General features: G+C 37.9%; 1 protein-coding gene across 1 annotated transcript in view; it reads right to left on the minus strand.

The window, feature by feature from the left end:
• DST (dystonin) overlaps positions 1 to 23,966 on the minus strand; it is a 515,142-nt gene that overhangs the window by 174,949 nt on the left and 316,227 nt on the right. Inside the window, exons 10-14 of the mRNA XM_012558529.2 lie at positions 8,643 to 8,755; positions 8,438 to 8,544; positions 4,787 to 4,906; positions 2,617 to 2,712; positions 2,388 to 2,515 (exon numbers count right to left, since the gene is read on the minus strand). Coding sequence (XP_012413983.1) covers positions 2,388 to 2,515; positions 2,617 to 2,712; positions 4,787 to 4,906; positions 8,438 to 8,544; positions 8,643 to 8,755 — 564 coding nt within the window. The remainder of the gene's footprint in view (positions 1 to 2,387; positions 2,516 to 2,616; positions 2,713 to 4,786; positions 4,907 to 8,437; positions 8,545 to 8,642; positions 8,756 to 23,966) is intronic.

Consider the following 23,966-nt stretch of genomic DNA (forward strand, 5'->3'; position numbering starts at 1 on the left):
CATATCTGGCAATTTCTGCTTCGTTCTGGAACTGCAGCCCTGATTCTAATCTTTCAGAATCCTGTGTTTTAAAAGAACTGAATATTAACTCTGTGAAATAAGGTTATTACACTGCATAACAACAGGGCTCTTTCCCATCTGTCTTTTTCAAACTCCTATGCCACGCAGGTAATATCTGCAACACACAGTTAATGCCAAAAAACTTGTTGCATCAAGAAAAATGAAGGCATTTACCCATCTAAGCTCCTAAATATTTTCCTAGCCAAACTGTTGCTTCTCTACTCTAAAGGTGGATATTTTTCTTTTCAGAAGGCAAGAAAGAGGAAATCTGAGAGCGCATGTGATATATAGTTAGCAAATAGAAAAGCTCAAATTAATAATAGTAGCATCTAACATTTATCAAACAATTATATACCAGGAAATTATTTAATCACTTCATATATATTATCTCATACTCATAACCACCAATTGTAGTGAGTACTATTAATCTTCTTTACAAATGAGAAAACTGAGGCCTAGAGAGATTAAAGAACTTATCTAAGATTCACAGCTAGCAAGCTGAGGAGCTAATAATCTTAATGCAAGATTTACTGGCTCCTGGGCCCTGAAATCTTAACTGCTGCACTCTGTTATTAACATATATTAAAATCCAGCTACTATTCTGATGACTTAAAAATCTACTCTACATACTTTCTCTGGTATACTTTTCCATTACTTCAGATGATTGACTTAGTATCTCATTTTCATCACCCAGAATTACCTCCTCCATAGAAGTTCCATCCTGAGTATTTCCAGCTTGTTTGGGTTCTAATGATCCAAATAAACCAAAACCAGTTGCTGTTAAACCAATTCCAACTCAAGACAACCCCATATGTGTCAGAGTAGAACTGTGCTCCACAGGGTTTTCAATGGCTGATTTTTTGGAAGTAGACTGCCAGGACTTTCTTCCAAGGCACCTCTGGGTGGACCTGAACCTCCAACCTTTCAGCTAGCAACTGAGCACCTTAACCGTCTGCACCACCCAGGCACTCCAATGATCCAGCTATGTAGATAAAATATTATACTTTAACAAAAGTGTAATCAATAATTTAATCGTTAAAGGGACTGACAAGGTTGCTTTCTCTTATCTTCTACACATTATTTCATATTCCACAATGTTTAAGGCATTGTGTGGGGTACAAAGAACATGAACATACTGAGTATGTATGTCGTGCACACTGTGTTAAGCACTGGTAACACAATGAACCACAAAAACAAGAGTTTAGAGCTTGTATCTGTGGAAGAGGTAGCAATTAATCAAACAATCACACAGATAAACATAAAATTACAACTGAGATAAGTGTTATGAAGAAACAGTACATGTAAATATCAGCATATATAACCTAGAAATCTGAACTAGTCTGGAAGACTACGGAAGGTTTCTTGAGGAAGTAACACCGGAGCTAAGATGTGAGGATAAAACAGACTTCTCTGCCAAAGGAACAGACTGTGCAAAGATCCTGTCTATGGGGGATGACAGGACCTTGGGCTATCAGAGCCCCTGAGAGACAGCCAATTTGGCTGCACTGCAGACAGCGAGGAGGGTGTGGTGTGAGACCAGGCTGGGGGGTTGTGCCTGGCCACACAGGCCTCATAATGAAAGGCCCAGCCCTTGCCCCTAAGGAGGTCTCAGCAAAAGAGGAACACAGATCACAGTTCCCACAGACCACAAGTCAGGCTATGGGGTAAGGACTGAAACAGAGGCAAATTCATCCAACAAATGTTTCCTAAGGACTAAGTGCTACGTTCCTGGGCAAATGGGTGTTGTGGGAGAGACAGAATGATAAAGAGCCAGTGATGACATTGTAGGACAAATGCATTTGTAGCAGCGTGTCAGAAAGGGAACTCAAACTGACATTTACCGAGTGTTTTCTAGACGCCATCCCCCTACCCTTTAAATGGAGTCATACTAGACTTTGGTTTCTATTGTCCCATGGAAAGAAAGTCAAAGCCAAAAATATAACAAGAAATAAAATAAGTTAATTCTTGATTTACGAGCTTCCAGATCCAGGCCCTACTGATTTAAGGTTGGTTTTCAAAATTCTCAAAGACAATTTTTATTGGCTTTAAAACTATGAACACTCTATAATATTAGACTTCACACACCAACCCAGCCTACCAGGCATTTATGTACATTACTTCACTAATTTACTCCTCAAATCTCTTGGAAGAGTTTATAGGTAAGGAAATGGAAAATCAGAAAGAGTAAGTGACTCATCTAAACTCACACAGCCAATAAGTAGAAAAGGTAAATTTTGATCCTAGGTCTGTCTGGCTCCAAAACTTAGCTGTCTTCCCACAGGAACAAAGAGACTTTCCCCATCTCCAGCCTCCCACCCCATGCCTACCTTTCTACTTCTGGGCGAAGTGCTTTCTCCCTCTCAAGCATGGCAATAATGAGCTTCCCCCACTCTTTTTCTATGTCATTAGGATGATAACCTTGAAGGAGTTTGATGCGTCCAAATTCTATCCAAATCTTCGAAAAGTAAAACATTTCATGTGAAGCAAAGACACAAAGTATAACAAAGATTATGTTTTTCACAATACAAAAGAATACAGAAAGAAATTTTTGCTTACCTCTAAGAGTTTATATAGGCGTTTAATTTTTGATTTTTCTGTCTCCTTTGGTGGAATTTCTGTTTCTTTAAACTGTAAATACTGATTATAAAGTGCCTGAAATATAAGCAAAAATAATTAAAGGCCAAACCTCAAAGCTCTGTTTTCACTATCTCATAATGTCACTGCTTCAAATGCCATGTTCTTGTGTCCTATGTTTTCAGTGGAATTCCTGTTATAAATTCGATACTCAAGGGCAGTACCGATTCACAGCCAGTTGGTGACCTGGGTTATGTAAGATTTGAGGCAGGTATAATTACTGATGTGAGCCATGATTCAATAGGGCCACACAGGCATCTGGATAATAACAAACCGTTGACAGTGATTACTAACTATGGCTCTACTGAAAATCATCATCCAAACAAGAAAGCATACCCTTTAAACATGCACTTTACAAAATGTTGCACTTCAGGTTTTAGTTCTGGGAAAAATAACCTGATGTAGTTTCCCATAAACAGGGTGGGGCATGAGGATCCCTGTTCTCTTCTATTCCAAGACTCTATCCTTAAAAACAGAATTCTTATCAGATAGGTAGGACTAAGATTTGGTTTCAATGTCCCATTGGCCAAGTTAAACAGATCTTGAGATAAACAAAGATGGATGTTAATGGTTGCTGGTGCTATTATTATAGCAGTTTTAATTTTATAATTAAATTATTATCTAGTTTGTAGATATCAATTTGAGAATCTCTTAAATAGAATGTATTTACTATACTTTTATAAAAGACCTTCATAAAAATTATGTAGATAAAAAGTCTCCACGTTTAATAAGTGTATGCTAATCATTTCACACTAATTCACGCTCATATAAAACCAGACTCTATAAATCTTTAGGCAGACATATTTCTGAAGGGTTTCATTCAATGTTTTGCTGGTTAATGAAATTAGTAGACACTTCTCCATAATGCAATTTCTTTCCTGTATTATGACATATCCTAGACACCAATAAGTAATCTGTGTGGTTGCTTAAACTTTTTCCATAACTTTAAGGAACTTCATTAGTCAGAAGATAGCACAAGTTTCTGAACAATGGGAATCCATTCGGAAATAAGTATATTTGAACATGATTTTGAATATTGTTTAGAACTCAAGGTGGAACGTTTCAGGGCTCCAGTCAGCCAGTAAGCACCAAATGTTACTAAACGCTCAACGCTGACCATGGCACCATGCGGTGACAGAAGGTAAAAAGGCTTTCCTGCCCTGGGAAGGTTTACTTCCGCATAGGGAGACAGCATACAAACAGCTTTAGAACAGTGAAAAAGCATCAACAGATGCCAAGTAACTTCATGCCAAGGACAAACTCCCTGTGGCCATGTGAAGAGCTGTTCTGCAGATGTTCCGCAGGACGCATGAACACAGTGAGTAACTTTAACGAGGCCCACCCTGGGTTCTTACAGTTTTAGCAATTCCAGTTTGATCATGAAAACAAAGCCTACAAACCGAGAAATTAGATTTTGTTGTTAATATTCACATTATCAGTTTTTTAAAAATAAAGTAGGCTACTCTATTACATAATCCAAATATTCAAAATGATACAACTTGCTCTTCAATATGTATCCTCATTTATATTTCCATAACATTTTTCCCTCAAGAGTTTGACCTAAGTTGTTAGGTATCAGCAAATGCTTTGCTAAACCACAAATTCATTTATACTGGGCTACTTATTCTCAAATTTGGGGTGAAATACAATATGTACCTATTGTTATATTAAAATAGCCTCTGAGGCAGTGTTTTAAACAGGATTTGGTGATAGTTATACTCCCAACCACTGTCACACTTGTGTGAGCTTCCCAGAGTCCCCCCCCTCCCCTAGCCATCTGGTAGGCTTCTAGGGGTTTTCCAGGCACCAAAAAAATGTTGGCAATGTCAGTTCCAGAGTTTCTTTCAAATTCTAAACTCTCTCAGCTTTGAAGCTAAGAGGCTATAAATTTCTTTAAGCTGTTGTAGCTATTATGTTTTAAGTATTATTAATGTTTACCTCTTTTTGCTTTGTAGAATAGAGAGATAAGCAAATAAAACTTATGCTCACTTTCTAGTGACTTGCCAATTTTTCTTCAACTAAATGGAATTAATCATTCTTTAATAGTTTAATAATCAAATGAATTGTATTTAACTTCTATAGTGACACTGACCTTTAGTTCCACAGGATTATTAGGAAATGTTCGGTCAGACATTGTGGTCACATGGTGTCTAATCCACTGGATGAGGTAGTTCACCATATTCTGGTATTCAATCCATTTAACTTCAACATCCTAGAACAAAAAAACGGCAGACAAAGTCCAAGTCTGTAGATGATGACGTTCATATCTTACACAATCTAGTCAAATCCCATTCTGTGAATTTACATGTCTTTAAGCCTGACAAGGAGGCCCTGGTGGCACAGTGGTTAGAATGATCGACTGCTAACCAAAAGGTCAGTGGTTCGAAACCACCAGCAGGTCCATGGGAGAAAAACGTGGCAGGCAGTCTGCTTCCATAGAGATTTACAGCCTTGGAAACCCTATGGGGTTGCTGTGAGTCAGAATCGACTCAACAGCAGTGGATTTGGGAGGGTTTAAGCCTGACTGAGAAAGCCAGTTAAACATTTTCTTACTTTCTACATAGTCCCAGGCCTTTCAACATATATAAATTTAAAAACATGCTATCAACATCTGACCACTACCCGTTGCCATCGAGTCAATTCCAACTCATAGCACCCTATAGGACCGAGCAGCAGTGTCCCAAGGGGTTTCCAAGGAGTGGCTGGTGGATTCGAATTGCCATCCTTTTGGTTAGCAGCCAAGTGATTAACCACTGTGCCACAAGGGCTCCACATACTAGCAAACTGAGTCCCAAGTCTGATCCAAAGATAGTGGCTGCCTGGAGCACTGCATTGAGAAGGCCTCTGAGGCTGCACCCAAATACAGCAGAAAAAAATGCTCTGATCAATTTCAGATGTTTGTCAGGAGCTCAAAAAGGGCAAGGAAAAGGGTGCATAAACCAGATTAATTGCAATTTCTGTCAATCATTTTTAGATCTAAGTCCACTGAATATCTAAAACTCAAAAGAATTACACAATAAATAGGAAACTGGATAGAAAAAAACATACACACAAGAAATGAATCTGGTGGGATGATTCAATTACTCATTAAGCAAATTTTTTTTAAATAGAGGCAACTGGAAGGTTATCAACTGCTATGTTCAGTTAAGTTTGATAAGTGCTTTTTAGGTTCAAAACACTATGCTAAGTATCATAAGAAATTAAAGAATAACAGTTTAAGGCATACTACCAATTGTCAAGGAGTTACTGTTTAGATGGGGAGAGAAGAGACCTACACAATTTAAACAGTTAAGCAAAATGAAGCAGTGTTTAAACATCAGAATAACTTAAGCAGGCAGTACATACTAGAAGTAGAGATAAAAACCAGTAAGGATATATGTGCCCCTAAATAGTCACTAAAGACTTATGGGAGAGGAAGTTCCTGGGCAGTTCTGGAATGACCATAAGTAACTGGGTGGAGGGGGTGTCCAAATGAGTGAGGGCACTGAAACGAAAATGCCCTGGGTACCAGTAAATTCACGTTGGGACATAGTGGCTAAAATGGTAGGAAAGGATGATGAAGATATGCAGACTTTTAAATATCAGAAGGTCTAGACCGGATTTAACGTTCCAAACCACATGAAGCCGTTGAAAGTTTTCAAGCTAAAGACATCAGTTTTCAGAAAGTTTAATTTTGCAGTGTGCAGAGTTGACTGGGACAGGAAAAAACTAGAGGTGGAAAAACCATAAGAAAGCTACCATCATAGTTCTAGTGTGAAGGGATTATAGCCAGGAGTAGGTAGTGAGAAGATAAAGGACTGGCCACAAGAAACATCCTGAAACGAACAATAATTGGTAGACTATTGATTGTTAATTGTAAAGGAAAGAAAGAATCAAAGATGATCCAAACTGTCTGAGCCCAAGTAAATGGGCAAGGAGTGAGAGTACTAACAGAAGCGGGGGGCATGGGAGGGGGGAGAAGCAAGCCAGTTTAGTGGAAATAAGATGAAATGTTTACTTGGAAATAAGAGGAATTTCAAATGATGGTGGAACAGTCAAATGAAATAAACCAGCATTTACACAAGCATCTGGGACAGAAAGATTTGGAGTATTTTTTTATTCAGTAAATATGGCAGGCCTTCTTTAGGCAAGAAAATAACAACAGTAAGTAATAATAACTCAGAGACTGAAAGCAAAGAAGAAGGTCAAAGACAGATTAGAAAGTCTGAAGAAAAAAGGGAATCAGGAGGGGGAAGGAAGTAGTATTCAGAGAGGCAGAAGAGCAGCCAGGTAGTGGAAACTCAAAAATGCAAAAAAAAAAAAAGGTGGGGGGGAGAGATAAAAATAAACGATCTTTGAACATGCTAAAGTATGGGCCACTTTAGCACCTACTAAATGTAGTGCCCTATATGAGGCATTATGCGTGTGAATAAATATACATTAAATACAATCTCTTTTAATTGTCACATTACTTATTGGCAAATAATTTAAAAAATTAAAAAATCCTGTGTAGGCCAAACAAAACCTGTTTTGAGGTCAGATTTGAACCACGGTCCATGTACTCTCAACTTCTAGCCCATCCTATGATAGATGTTATAACTATAAGAAAAAACAACAATGAAAAAATTTGAACTGATGACTTCTGAGAGACTCCTTTTAGTAGAAAAATGGGACAAAAGCTACGCAGCAGAGGAGTGTAAGTGACAGGAACTGGTAGCATAGACCAACTACTTAAGAATGGAGTGAGGGGTGGGGAGAAGGAGTGAGAAATAATATAGCTGCTAAAGCAGACATCAGGTTCAGAATGGAATGTCCCAGCCACACCACACCCCCAAGATGGAGACCTGACCATGGCTGAACACAGGGGACAAAATTATTTACTCATTGGCAGGCATTAGAGGAGAGGATGAGCATGGGAACAAGTTACTCAGGGGTCATAAAAGGATAAGACTTTTGAAAGACAGAAGGCAAGGAGGGAAGAGAAAGGAAATAGGTCTAGAAACAACACACAGAGGTGAAGTAAGAGTGGAAAAGGAAGCTCACCAAGATGAGCTCCTAAATCTTCAAAGTAAAGTAGAAAAAAAAAAAAATGTTATATGCAGGGAGCAGAGGAGGAGCCAGGGTGAGAGGAGATTGTTCCCAAACGTATAACATGTCCAGGATTTCCTGTTCTCTTCCAGAAATGCATAAACACTTGTTAGCATGTGAGCATGACCACTACAATATGCATGACTGAAATTGAATTACTAATAAGGAGTCCAAAGCTGTGTGTCAGAGATCTTGCCCCGCTTACTAAACAGCTCTGTGAATTTGGCCAAATCACGTAACCTTCCTCTGGGACTGTTAAATCAGAAAAACAATACCTGGCCAATTTATCTCAAGGGATCATCTGAGCTAATAAACTTAGAAGTGTTTTCAAAAGTCAGCTATTCTATATATATATATAAGGATAGCAAAAGTTGTAAAACAGCAGCAAGCTAAAGTCTCCAAATTTCAGTGGTTTACAGCTTTTATTTATAAGATGACATGTAATTATGAATGGTCTATTTACAACACAGAACAAATATTATTTTGAGATATACTTTAATTTTAATGGTGGAATGGTGTCATAAAATGCATAGAGTATCAGTTTATTACACACATATGAACTCATATTCTTTAAAAAAAATTGAAATTTAAAAACTGTAAAAAGCACTACCAAAGAATTCATTCATCTGGTCTTTACTGAATCAACAGCACTTAGTATGGAAAAATCAATACTCACATTTGCGCCGATGCCTTCGCCGCCTTCAGGGACTTTGGGAAATGCATCATAGAGAGATGACACATAAGTTATTACTGATTTTTCATCAGGTGAGGAGACATCAACATCTAAACGCAGCAACATAAATTGATTATTTAATAATGCTGACAGATTACTTATGATCAGACTTCATGTTGGTCCACATATAGTAAAGACAACAACTCACCTTCAGGATCCAGAAGTCTTATAACACCAATTTTTTCTGCTACATAAAAAGCGTGCTCTAAATTGGCAAGGTTGCTTTGAACAGCAACAGTATTCATGTCTATCAGGTCTGGCCTAGGAAAAAATTCACTGTATTAATTAAAAGTTTCTAACATGCCAATTCAAGATTATATTTGTATTTCCATCTATTTACACAACAACTTTTGCAAAAATTAATACTAAGCCTGTGTAAAATACAGAGATTTTCATCAAACATTTAACATTGCTTCCTTCTCTCGGAAACTTATGTGTGCCAAAGGCACACAAGGAAAATATAAAAATTTGAACTTATACAACTTTTGACAGATACTACAAATTCCTCATAGTCTTAGAATACAAATGAAGGTCTGTCGCATTCAACCTATTTAAAATCCACTTCCCCAACAGCATCCTTCTAATTCAACAAACACAAACACAGAAAGCTAACACTTAGTTCTGTGCCAGGCCAATGTCATCCACTGTCTGGGGTGCCCTTTCCTGTTTCTGCTGTCTTCTTTAATCCTATTCACCCTTCAGGGTAAAGATCAAGTCCTACCTCCTTTGTGGACTCTAATCTTCCCAGTCCTGCTTGCTCTCCCTGTTCTCTGGCCTCTATATAGTCCTGGCCTATGCCACTCAATTCGGCACTTAGGATAATCATGTATTTCATTGCTCTGTTTTCACTGTTTCATGTATATGCAAATCTTGTTTCTCCCAACTAGTCAACTCCCATACAGCAAGAACCATGCATTAATAAACTTTTGAGTTTTATTATTCTGCTGAGATGCACAGTGACAAGTACGTAGACAATAAATATCTGCTAATAAGTTGGTAGGAGCTAGATCACTTAGTAATTTGAATTATACATGGATAGCTGAAATAAGTACTAGTTTTACACACACACACACACACACACACACACACACAACTTTGTCTCTTTCTAATTTATGAGACTTACACATGTCACTCTATGCCAGGGATATACTTTGAAGCTAGTTCTATCTATATGAGACAAGAAAAGATTTCCCAAATACTTCTTGTATAGGAAGTGGCAAAATGCAGTAGTTGGAAGCTTAACTCAAGACCAGAAGCCAGTCAGAAATCTCAAAAACAAAGCATTAGAAGAATACAGAAACATTATGCTGAGTGCAATAAGTCAATCACGAAAGGACAAATACCATATCAGAGCACTATTATAAAAACTCATGAAAAGGTTTACACGCAGAAAGAGACAATCTTTGATGGTTATGAGGGAGGGGAGGAGTGGGGGGTAAAAAACACTAAACAGACAATCGATAAGTAGTAACTTTGGTGAAGGGTCAAACAGTACACAATACTGGGGAAATCAGCACAACTTGACCAAGGCAAAGTCATAGAAGCTTCATAGACACATCCAAACTCCCTGAGAGACCGAGTTATTGGGCTGAGGGTTGGGGACCATGGTCTCAGGGGACATCTAGCTCAACTGGCATAATACAGTTTATAAAGAAAATGTTCTACATCTTACTTTGGTAAGCAGTGTTTGGGGCCTTAAAAGCTTGTGAGCAGTCATCTATCTAAGAGACTCCCCTGGTCCCACCCCATCTGGAGCAAAGGATAATGAAGAAAACCAAAGACACAAAGGAAAGATTAGTCCAAAGGACTAATGGACCATAACTACCACAGCCTCCACCAGACTGAGTCCAGCATAACTAGATAGATGGTGCCCGGCTACTACCACCGACTGCTCTGACAGGGATCACAATAGACGGTTCCAGACACAGCTGGAGAAAAATGTAGAACAAAATTCTAACTCCCAAAAAGACCAGACTTACTGGTCTGGCAGAGACTGGAGGAATCCCCAAGAGTATGGCCCCTGGACATCCTTTTAACTTAGTACTAAAATCACTCCTGAGGTTCACCTTCAGCCAAAGATTAGACAGGCCTATAAAATGATCAATAATATGTGTAACTCAACCATGTATACAAGGCTAAACGTGCACAAGCCCAGCACAAGGACAGGACAGGAAAGCTGCATGAATGGAAACTGTTTAATGAAACTAATTTGCTCTATAAACTTTCACCTAAAGCACAATTAAAAAAAAAAAGAATATAGAAACAAATGTGGAAACAGTAAAGCCTTTGAAAGAGTGTCATCCACCCCAAAATCACTGAGTGAGAACCTGTTTATCAACTTTTAAGCAAAGGCCCTCTACAACCTTCACAGGTACTCTGTTTTGCTCAAAACAATCATTTGGGGAACCACAGAGAGATTGGGAGGGCTCAAAGGTAGTGCAGGAGGAATGAAATGCAAATTATTTTTAATACTATCTGGAAGGTTGTTTACATGAGAAACTCTTTGAAAATATATCATTAATCTTAGAAAGGTAAACAGTGATTTGTACTCTTATTTTTACCTGACAAGAAAGTAGGCTTTCAAAGCAATCTACTTAAAGTTCTATAGTACTTTGCAACGGTCATAACCTTGATGTGTAGCCACCATTACTTGCCCACCTGAATCTCAGGACATTATTAGGAAATTCTTTAATGTTATCACACGCCACCAATATTATCACTCAAAAGTCATCCTACATTTATTATAGGAACAACCAATCTACTGAAAACAATGGAGGTAAGTGCCATACCTCTAGAAATAACATTTTTTAATTGACACAGAGGCATGCTGAAGAATATGCCAACTTTAAGATTACTAAACAGGTGTGTTTAACAGTTTAGACAAAAACAAATACCCAAACTTCTTTCATTAAAATTTTGTTTTCTTTCCACAAAGTTCACACATTTTGAAGAAATAATAAACAGCCTTTCTGAGTTTGCCAAATCTCAGAACAAGAAACAGCATGCCGTTGTGTGAACCCTGCCATTAGCAAAGAAAGCAAACAGTGAGTAATCCCAGAGAGAATGAATAAAGTCATTGAAGAATCAGGTTTTTGAGTAAACTAAAACATAAAACTTTTTTCAGAATGACATAGTCATTTCAGCAGAAAAGCAGATATGTAATACAATGAGTTTGGATAAGTCACCTCTTTTATCGTGATAGTTAACATTTTAATGGAACAAAAACTGAAATGGTTTCCCTCCAGAAAAGACTGCAGTCAATAAAGAAAATTGGTTAGAACAAAGAGGGAAAGAAAGGAAGCTTTAAAAATCACTATAAAAAAGTAAGAGCCTAAAAATCTTCAGATCTATCCCTCTTCTAGCACATCTAACAGTTTGGTCATTTTCACAGTCTTCCAATCTGCCCCTTCTCTATGTATTTGGTGAACGAGAGCATCCAGAAGAGGCATTTGTCTAGCTTCCTTTAGTCTCACTGGAATAATATAACCTTTAATAACTTCAGCTACTTTCAATATACAGAAGATTTTTCTTTTCGTTCTGAAGGTTTCACTGTAACATCTCTTTCTGGCAGAACATTAACAGGAAGTTTCATTTCCATCTTAAGTTTGACTCACCAAACAGTGTTAGACTATACTGCAAGCATGCAGCAGGCCACAACCAAGTTCCTGTATTATATTTTTGACAGCTGAGCATTAACTGCTCTAATTTCCCTATTCTATGGAAATCTTCCAAAATCACAATGTAATCCTCTGCCCCTAAAATTATACTAGTCTTTTTATAGAAAAAGGGCCATTCTAATTCTTACTTGTTTTATTATTCTTATACAATACCCATCTTCAAAGAGCATTCTACCTAGACAAAACAGTTATCTATACATAAACATGTAACTGGGCACATATGTATATATATTATGTATATATAGGTATATGTATGGGAGTTATATACACACACCTATATGTATATGGAGTCCCTGAGTAGCAAAACGGTTAAGTGCTGGGCTACTAACTGGAAGATTGGCAGTTTGAACCCATCCAGAGGTACCTCGGAAGAAATGCCTAGCAATCTGCTTCTGAAAGGTCACAGCCATAAAGCCCTGTGGAGCACAGTTGTACTCTGAAATACATGAGGTTGTCATGAGTCACAATCGACTCCATGACAACTGGTTTGGTTTGGTTTTTTAATATGGATGTATGTATATGTAATATAAAGATGTCACCACCCAAACTAACGGATAGCCAAAGCTAGCTGAACATTAAAATTGCATAAGAAACTTCTATGATATACAGACAACGAAATAAAGTAAATTTCCAGTCCTCAGATACTTTACTAATAAATTAGCTCACATAAGAATTAGATAGGATTCGGTAGGAAAATGTGACTTGACACTGAGTTATAAACGTCTGAAGATTAGCACAAGAGACTAAGGCTTCCTGTTATGTCATGCCAAACACTGATTACACTCAGCTACAAGGAGCATGAAACAAAGTTAAAACACCTGGGAAAAAAGCAATGAGAATTTGTCGTTGGAACGTTAGAGTGCGCTGACAAATGTCAGCTAAGAGTTGAGTACATTAATGCAGACACAAGATTACCAAATCCTGAACCAAAATGATGACACGATCTGAAGAGGCAGATTTAAGAAGTATCGATACATAGTCAAAGCCCAAATCTGGATTTTTTTTTTCAAAGGATGACAAATTCAAGTACTTGAAACTCATAAATTTTGTTAGGATTTTGTCAGCACTCAATAATTTACTGATTGTATGTGGACTGTTAGGTTTTAGCTGCCCAGCATCTGAACCTCCTTCCTATCTTTGAGAAATTTCCCTTTTACGAGTCTTAGGGGCCAGACAGGGGACAGAGCCCACTTCCCATTACAGAAAAAAAACACATTAGGTTTTTCTTGCCTCTTTCCTTAGTTCAAGCAACCTCCACAGCCTACCCCACCCATATATACATGACACTACCTGGTCAACTCATGTTCTTCCTGTGAGACTTGGTTCCACCATCATCTCCTCCAGGAAACACTTTTTTCTGGTCCTAAAGGCTGGGTACTGGCTCTGTTTCTGTGTTTGCCACAGTTTTTTAATCACTATGCATATGTCTGTCTCATATTACACTGTGGTTCCTGAAGGCAGGGACTGTGTTTTATCCATGTTTATATCCCTGACATCTAGCACAATGTCGAGCACATGAACGTCTAAAGAATGAATGAATAAAACAATGACTGAGCTGTGGGGACTGGAAGATCCTAATAATTCAAACTCCTGGAGACATATTTCATCCTAGGTTTGTTCCTTTTCTTCCACTAATTTCCATAGACAAAGCCATACTCTATGGCTTCCAACAGGGTTTCAAATCCTGGTTTCAACTAAGTTATAGATTATCCATAACCTAAAGCAAGCACACAACTTTTTGAGGTTTCCTAATGGCTTCATTCTGCTGAAAACAATTTGGCATGGAGTGAAAACAACAAATGAGGGATAAATGATAAAGTTTCAAAAAGCATAAACAGCTTCTTCTACGTTCCCCTTGCTTTTCATGCGCTCATGCGCTCTCAACTTCAGCTTCTGATAAAGTTGCTATCTGGGATGCTGTACAAAATAATAAAAATAACAAAACAACAACAGGATTGATGCCTACTATGTGGCAGGTAAGACATTTAGGGCTTTAAAGGTATTATCTCATTTCATACTCTCAACAACACTAATGGTGGGTTGTGTTATTATCCTCAACTTACAGATGAAAAAACAAACAAAAAACTGAAGCTTAAGGAGGTTACATAACCTGGCCAAGAGCACAAATCTGGTAAGTGTCAGAGTCAGGATTTGAACTCAGGTCTGTCAGAGCACAGAACCTGAGCTCTTTGCTATACTCTCCTGGCATTGTGAACTAAGGACTAACTAAATAGCAACGTCCAGTCAATATCAAGCTGAAACCAAGATAAAGAAATATAGAAGAAGTGATGATTTTGCTACTGGGCGAAATGATAACAGTGATGGTAATACCATAAAGAAACACAAGAAAGTGTGTATGTGTGTGTTTACATACCCAGCAAAATAAATTATAGGAAATAAGAAAGATAAAATTCCAGATTGCTGCTAAAACATTACTCATCAATATATACAATACCAATATTTCACAAGCTTATGGCACGTACACACTTGGAATGGTTTTAAGACCCTAATCCAGACTTACTGAATAAGGGAAAGGACTGGTTGCCTGTATTTTAACAAGTACCCTCCCCCCAAGTCAGGAGCTTCTTACAAGGCAAGGTTGTAAACTAAACCATCCTAGAATATCTCTGGTCTCTTAAATTTCTTTGGTATTTTTCCCACAAAATTATAGTTTCTAATTAGTAAAAAAAAAAAAAAAAAAAAAACTACAGTACTATCAGATAGTTATGTTACAAGACAAACACAAAGCACGTACAGACACAAATATGCCTACTGCCTTACGCCCTCAGCAGGAGACAGTGAATCTTTCAACTCTTCAGTCTTTATTTTTATTGTTTATATCAAACTTAGTGTTTGGTCAGGGATTGACATTTAGTGTTGAACTAACTTCAGAATGGATTGTAAAATGAAGAAGTCTGAAAAAGACAGAATTTCATGACAGATTTTTTTTTTAATTAAAGCGAAAAAAAAAATCACTTAAATAAACTTTGTGATTTGAGACACCTGATCACCTAAAAGGAAACTGGGCGACGGTTTACTCTGATAATTTAAAAAAAGACAATCTGAGACAAATCTTATTTGAAGGAAAAGACTATATTGAGGTGAAGAAAGAAAATCACTGTATCAGGTGTCCCATGATACACTATTCCTAACTCACTATCTATCTATATGGCTTTGGACACATATTCTCAGTTCCCTTCCATGAAAAACGAAAATCAGTGATGACAAAAGTTGAGAACTAGAATCAACTAGAATTCCAGTTACCCCTAGAGAGCATCTGGAAATGTTTGGGGGAGTGAGGAGCAGGAGAAGCATACTGGGATGTTACTGGTATAAGGTTTGAAAAGCCCAGCAGACTTGCCCCAAATCTCAAGAGCAGATTTATGTGAAAGTACTTTTGAAACTAGGAATAAGAGCGACATATGCAACGTTATTAAGAAGTATCTATTGGCATATAAACAACGTAATGAGAATATAATCAGAGAAGGCATAACTTGGCACTTTGGTATAATAATTTGCTCAATATTTAAAAAGCATCTACCATGTGCCAGGCAATGTGTTAAACAGGCACTGAGAATATAATAGACCTCACACTACTAAAACTTACAAGTGAATGAGGAAGAAGACATCTAAATAAACATATCTGCAACTGCATTAAAGCAACAAAGGATAAGGATATGGAAGTCAGCTAAATAATCACATAGGCATGGATGAGAAAAATCAGAGAGAAAAAAGAATACTGAACATGCAGCTTTGAAAAACTCCAACATTCACTGGTGCTGTAAAGGAGACTGAGCCTGCAAAGGGAACTGAGCAGGAACAGCGCATGAAATAGGAGAAAACATGGGGGAGTATAATACCACAGAAGCTAAGGGAAAACAACATTTCAAGAAAAAAAGGTCAACAGTCAACTACTGAGAAGTAAGTAAGATGAGGCCTGACGAAAGTCCACCAGATTTAGCCACATGAAAGTTCTCGTAACCCTAGGAAAAGTGTTTTGTGGAGAATAGAACCATAAGCCAGATTAGATTGGGTTGGGAAGTAAATGGGGGGTGAAGAAATTAAGTTTGGCCTTGAAGGAGAGAAATGAAATAAGGAAGCAGCTGGGAAAAACATGGAGTTAAGGGTGAAATTTTTGTTGTTTTGTTTTTTTATTAATCGAAAAGAGTTGAGCATACATAAAAATCCAAAAAGAAGGATCTGGTTGGGAGGAAAAAGCTGAATACATACAAGAAAGAAGTTTTCTGAGACAATGGCCAAGACGGAATCCAGTGCACAGGAAGAAGGGGACAGGCCTTAGATAACTGGAGAAAGGACTCTTCTGTCAAACAGAGCAAAGATGGCTAGCATGGATAGAGATGAAGGTAGGCTTATATCTTTGGTAGCAAAAAGAAAGATTTCCCACCTCTGGCTTCAAATTTCTCTGAGAACAGGGGTCAAGATGATCTGCTAAGAGTGAGGAAAAAGTAGTAGTAGAACTGAGTTTGAGAAGCAGTGAATAACACAGATAGAAAAGGACTGAGAGCCCACTTGAAGCTGGCGATCATGAAGTTATAGTGGAACCAATCTACCCCAAAGTGTGACTTGCTCTGGTGTGCTTTACTGCTTGGGTACATGCACAGATAAGACAGATGGCTGGGTTTGAGCAGTATCGGGCATTGCCGGAAACTAGTATATACTGAGCAGCTTGCAAGGATTCCATGGAAGTAAAAAACAAAAACTAAACACTTCACTTAGAGGTCTAAGAACAACCTCTATATTTCAGAACATAACCCATACACAGACGCATGAAGCCACATATGTCACTTAACATCTGCTCTTCAACAAATCACGCAAGAGTATGTATTAAGTATGCCTCACTTATGCTGCGACAGCAGAGCATTACCATAACAGTAACAAATTCCTTAAAATGACTGTTCAAACTGTTTATGGATTAAATCATGTTCAGACTTAGCATATTCTTACTGTTCTTATTGGTGCAAAAAGCATCTCCTCCCCCTACCAAAAAAAAAAAAAAAGGACCTCTAATATGTGCTTCTCCTCCCCACCCCCCAGCAAATAAATATAGTAGAACATGTAGAAGACCCACCCACAGTTACGTAAGTGAGTGTAGGCATTCCTTTATGCTCATATTTGGGCATATATTGTTGAAAGAAACAAAGCCAAAAACTCCTAGGTGGCAACAAGCAATGAAGATAATTTTTTCTTCTCAAAACTACATGCCTGAGTTTACTTCAAATATTCTCCTTTTTTTTTTCTTTCTACAAAGTATGTCTCTACTAACAAGGCTAAGAGCAAAGAAAAAGAAATCATATAATTTATAGCAAGTTTTTTCAGTATTTCAAGATTGCAATCTAACAACCTCAAAATTTTTTAAAACATACTTAATGAATTATGTCTCTCACTTCACATAGAACATCAACCTCATTACAGCCTCACAGACTCTAATAAACAAGAGAGTAGCACTGACTTTGATGGAGAACTAACTCCTTCAGTATCTAAAGTTATTTTTTAGTGAACAGATGACAGTAAATTTTAAGTAAACCTTAGTGACTAAAAGATAAATAGCCAGTTAACTAGCTGCCATTAAGTCAACTCTGACTCATGGCAACCCCACGCATGTTAGAGTAAAACTGTGTTCCATAGGGTTTTCAAGGCCTGATTTTTTGGAAGTAGATCACCAGGCATTTCTTCCAAGGTGCCTCTGGGTGGACTGGAACTGCCAATCTGTCAGCACCCTAGTGCTTAACCGTTTGCACCCCCAAGGGACTCCATGGGATAAATACTCCTTCTAAAAAGAGGAGTGGCAACTTATTTTCACTCCAGTTAAAAAAATATTAAACTACTTCATATCACAGAATAAGATGAAGACATAAATCTAAAAACAAGTCAAAATAAACAAAGTGTTGAAGCAAAATAGACAGGCCTATCAAAGAATAATAGATGGAAAGAACACATGCTGGCTGCTCTTATAACACAAAAGAAATCTTAAATGTAAGAGGAAGGTAAGAATATTGAAGGGAGATGTGATTATGTCAGGTTTCAAGGTAAGGAGACTCTAATCAGAGCCCATCACCTTCTCTTGAGCTTTAGTCACATCCCCTACTGTCAGTGGATCAACAATAGCATCATATAGAGAGGGAGGGAAATGAACATTTATCACATACTTTCTAAATCCCTTGCACTGTGATAGGCACTCTTTCATATGTTATCTCAAGACAGCATCCACTGTTGGTATTCTGACTTTTTAAATGATCACATCACTCTGAAATTTGTCAACATCTTTGGTCATTTTTCCCCTAAACTCTTAACACATGCTTGTTTGGACTAACAGCACACCAGAGGGAAACATGGACCTGCAGTTTCAACTCTGGCACATACTTAAAAAGCTGGGAGAAATACACAATTACTTGAGTAAAAGAGTAAAGTAAAAGAAAGAATAAAAGGAAAAAATGGAGTTTATACTTGCTAGAATGCAATTAACAAGTAAAGTTAGGAAATTTTTCTTTTTCTAAAGTATCCTGGAGGAGAAACAATGCAGAAAGGGTATAAACCACCAGTACAACCCTTTTGGCAGACAACTCATAAATATGTCTTAAAGTTTAAAACATAAATACTTTGATCTATCAATTTCACTTCTAGGACCCTATGCCAGTGATACATTCACATGCGCGTGAAGACACATAGAAAAGCTATTTTTTCAATAGCAAAAAACAACATAAGGTCCATCAATAAGACACTATAAATAAATTGTTACTTCCATACAATAAAATACTATGCAGCCATTAAAAAGAATACGGTAAAAAACATTAAATTGGCAAATGTGCTGTGTATGTTTTTTGTAATAAAAAAACTATTAAAAAAAATAAGGTAGATTTATCTGTGCTGATACGGAAAGATTTTCAAAGTAAATTAAGTGGGGAGAAAAAGAAAGATGCAGAATAACATATATACTACTCTCCCATTTTTGTTTTAAGAAAAGATTATACACACGTTCAACATTAGGTGTTTACGCACACTGTTGTTGTTAGGTGCTGTCAAGTTGGTTCTGACTGATAGCAACCCTATGTACAACAGAATGAAACACTGCCTGGTTCTGCACCATTATACCTCAATAAAGCTGTCCCCTCCAAAAGGATAGGTATTTGCATATGCATAGAAAATTTCTGAAGAATATGAAAGACATTTAACAGTGATTGCGCCTCTGTGGAAAGGGAATAGGAATCATGGGGAAGAAGATGACAAATTCAATATATAGCCTATTGTTCTATTTGAATGCTGTATTGTGTAAATGTGTCACTTTTTCTTTTTAATCACAAATACAACAAAAAGTAGGACTGTAGCAAGGACTGCTTATGGTAGAAACCACTAAGTGCTTCAAAGGCTTCATGATGAGGACAGCCAGATAAGCCAACTTCCTATTAGGTGTATGGGTCACTTTTTCAGTTTCCTGCCCCATAAAACGGAACTAGGGGAATTCCTTACTTCGTATCTATAAGGATTTACTTTATACTATAATGGGAGGCTTACTACTATGCAGAATTTCTGTAAATTAACCTGAGCAAGAGGGCAAGAAACAGAAAAAAGATAAGTATTTCCACTAAATATTTATATGTCAAGTTATATTCTCCAAACTGCATTTAAAGACATATATACTGGAGGCATGGCCAAGATGGCGGAGTAGTCAGATGCTTCCTGTGGTCCCTCATACAACAAAGACCCAAAAAAACAAGTGACTTGATTCTAAATGACAATCCAGGAGCCCTGAACATCAAAGGCAAAGCTGAGGAATCGGCCTGAGTAGCAGGGGGAGGGAGAGACAGTTCGGAAGCAGTGAGGAGCTGCCAGACCTGGCCTGGTGGGAGGCGGCACCCTTCCGGCCAGATCAGCTGGCATGCGCGGTGAGGCAATCAGCAGCGCTCAGGAGTCGTTTTCCACATTGGGAGACACTGAGCAGCAGAGAGTCTACTCAGGCCTCCAGAAACAGTGAAAAGCGGCGTTCAATTGGCAAAACATAGGTACATGCATCTGACCTACTGCGCGGATCAAAAAACAACCCCTTTGGGAAAAACTTCTCTCCCAATTACCTGCCCCCTCCCCACTCTGCACTGGGTCCCAGGCCAGCTTAAGCGATTGCTAAGTCCCCTGGCCCAGAAGTAGGGCCCATCAGGCTCTCCCAGCCCTGGAGAGGGAATAAATTAACAAACAGGAAAAAATCATCTGCCACCTCCTCTAAGCCAGGAAATCAGGGTAGACACAGCTCCTTTGCCTAGGCACATGCGTAAGGGGTCCACGGACTTTGAATGCCTTTCCCCTTGCACAGACCTGTGTGGGCCCATTTCAACAGTGTAGGCCGTCATTATCACAATACAACAAGGTATATACCTGAAGCCTAACTTCAACTGTGTCAGCTATATGGTAAAGTGGCAGGTTCCTGACACTCGACACTGCTCTGCCCATTAAGCAGAGTCCTTACCTACCCATATCGGGGGCCTGAGGACTGGTGGCTTCACACACACCAACTACCGACCAGTGACAGAGGTCTAAGAATAAGGGGTACCTCCCAGTCCTTACAGCCAACAGCACTGGGTGCCCATAGTCCAGCTGCAAAACCCACCCACCTATGCACTCTAGGGAACAGGGACATGCTTTTCTCCCAGACACTCAGGGGCAGCCATCAGTCCCCTGCCTTCCTCAGCGCGTGACCTCCTACTGCAGCCAGATACCTGTGCCTACACCCAATCACCCACGCCTGCCTAGGACTGTAGGTGAGAGCCTGCACCATACACTTGGTGACCGACTACCTGGACACCTGAGCTGAATCCATACAAGAGGAGGAAACAGACTCCTACACTCACACACCTAGTAACAGATCTAACCAGCTGGTGACAGGACCTTAGAGCTTCTAAGGCACCAATAATCAAAGTAGCTCAAACGAGCAGGCTATTTGGGGATATCAAAACAAAACAAAACAAGAAGCTAGGACACAGTAAGCAAACATAAAATAAATAAATACAATAACTTATTGATGGCTCAGAGACAACAGTCAATATCAAATCACACAAAAAGGCAGACCATGATGGCTTCAGCAAGCTCACGAAATGAAGAATCAATAAATTTTCCAGAGGAAGAGAACTTCTTGGAATTACCGGAGACAGAATATGAAAGATTAATATACAGAACTTTTCAAGAGATCAGGAAGGAGATCAGGCAAAACACAGAACATGCCAAGGAACACACAGACAAAGCAATACAGGAACTTAAGAAGATTAGAGAAGGGCACAATGACAAATTTAACAGGCTGCAAGAATCTGTACAGAGACAGCAAACAAAAATTCAGACGATTAATAAAATTTCAGAATTAGACAACTCAGTAGAAAGTCATAGGAGCAGAATTGAGGCAATGGAAGTCAGAATTGGTGAGATTGAAGATAAAGCACTTGACACCAACTTATTTGAGGAAAAATCAGATAACAGGATTTAAAAAAATGAAGAAACCCCAAGAATTATGTGGGACTCTATAAAGAGGAAAAACCTACAAGTGATTAGAGTACCAGAACAGGGGAGGGTAACAGAAAATACAGACAAACTTGTTGAAGATTTGTTGACAGAAAACTTCCCTGATATCGTGAAAGATGAGAAGATATCTATCCAACAAGCTCATCGAACCCCACATGAGGTAGATTACAAAAGAAAGTCATCAAGACATATTATAATCAAACTTGCCAAAACCAAAGATAAAGAGAGAACTTTAAGAGAGGCTATGGATAAACAAAAAGTCATCCATAAAGGAGAGTCAACAAGACTAAGCTCAGACTACTCAGCAGAAACCATGCAGGCAAGAAGGCAATGGGATGACATATATAAAGCCTTGAAGGAAAAAAAATTGGCAGCCAAGAATATACCCAGCAAAACTGTCTCTCAAATATAATGGCAAAATTAGGGCATTTCCAGATAAACAAAAGTTTAGGGAATTTGTAAAAACCAAACCAAAATTACAAGAAATCCTAAAGGGAGTCCTCCGATTAGAAAATCAATAACATCAGATAACAACCCAAGACTAGAATACAGGACAGAGCAACCAGATATCAGCCCAGATAGGGAAGTCACAAAAATAAATCAAAGCTAAAACACTGAAAATAGGGAAACAGAGATGTCAATATGTAAAAGATGACAACATTAAAATAAAAAAGAGGGACTAACAAATATAGATCTTTCATATGGACAGGAAGTCAAGGCGATATAAAGAAATAAAGAGAGGTTTAAACTTAGAAAAATAGGGGTAAATATTAAGGTAACCACAAAGGAAACTAAAAATCCTACACATCCAAATAAAAAACAAGAAAAACATAAAGACTCAGCAAACACAAAATCAACAATAATGAAAACAAAATACATAAAGAAAAATGACTCACCACAAAAAATTAAGTGGAACAAAGAAACTGTCAACAACACAAAAAAAGAAATAAAAATGACAACACTATATTCATTCTTATCAATAATTACACTGAATGTAAATGGACTACATGCACCAATAAAGAGGCAGAGAGTGGCAGAATGGATTAAAAAACATGATACATCTATATACTGCCTACCAGATACACATCTTAGACTTAAAGATACAAACAAACTAAAAATCAAAGGATGGAAAAAAAACATATCAAGCAAACAACGCTCAAAAAAGAGCAGGAGTGGCAATACTAATCTCTGACAAAATAGACTTTAAAGTAAAATCCACAACAAAGGATAAGGAAGGACCCTATATAATGATTAAAGGGTCAATACACCAGGAGGACATAACTATAATAAAAACTTATCCACCCAATGACAGGGCTCCAAAATACATAAAACAAACTCTAACAGCATTGAAAAGAGACATACACAGCTCCACAATAATAGTAGGAGACTTTAACACACCACTTTCGATGAAGGACAGAACATCCATAAAGAAGCTCAATAAAGACATGTAAGATCTAAATGCCACAATCAACCAACTTGATCTCATAGACATATACCAAACACTCCACTCAACAGCAGCCAAGTATACTCTCTATTCCAGTGCACACAAAACATTCTCCAGAATAGACCACATAGTAGGCCATAAAGCAAGTCTTAACAGAATCCAAAGCATCGAAATATTACAGAGCATCTTTTCTGACCATAAAGTCATAAAAGTAGAAATAACAGAAAAAGCAAGCAAAAAAAAAAAAATCAAACACATGGAAACTGAACAACACCTTGCTCAAAAACTACTGGGTTACAGAAGAAATGAAGGATGGAATAAAGAAATTCACAGAATCGAATGAAAATGAAAACACATCCTACCAGAACCTTTGGGACACAGCAAAAGCAGTCCTCAGAGGTCAATTTATAGCAATAAATGCACAAATCCAAAAAAGAATAAAGGACCAAAATCAAAACATTAATCCTACAACTCAAACAAGTAGAAAGAGAGCAGCAAAAGAAGCCCTCAGGTGCCAGTGGAAAGGAAATAATGAGAATTAGAGTAAAAGTAAATGAAATAGAGAATATAAAAAAAAATTGAAAGAGTTAACAAGACCAAAACCTGGTTCTTTGAAAAGATCAACAAAATCGATAAACCATGGCCAAACTGACAAAGAAAAAAAAGAAAGGAAGCAAATAACTTGTATAAGAAATGAGATTGGTGATATCACAACAGACCCAACTGAAATTAAAACAATCATTTAACAGAATACTATGAAAAATTGTACTCTAACAAATTTGAAAACCTAGAGGAAATGGACAAATTTCTAGAAACTCACTACCTACCTAAA

The sequence above is a fragment of the Trichechus manatus genome, unplaced genomic scaffold, assembly GCF_000243295.1.
Source record: "Trichechus manatus latirostris isolate Lorelei unplaced genomic scaffold, TriManLat1.0 scaffold00172, whole genome shotgun sequence".
NCBI classification, from domain to species: Eukaryota; Metazoa; Chordata; class Mammalia; order Sirenia; family Trichechidae; genus Trichechus; species Trichechus manatus.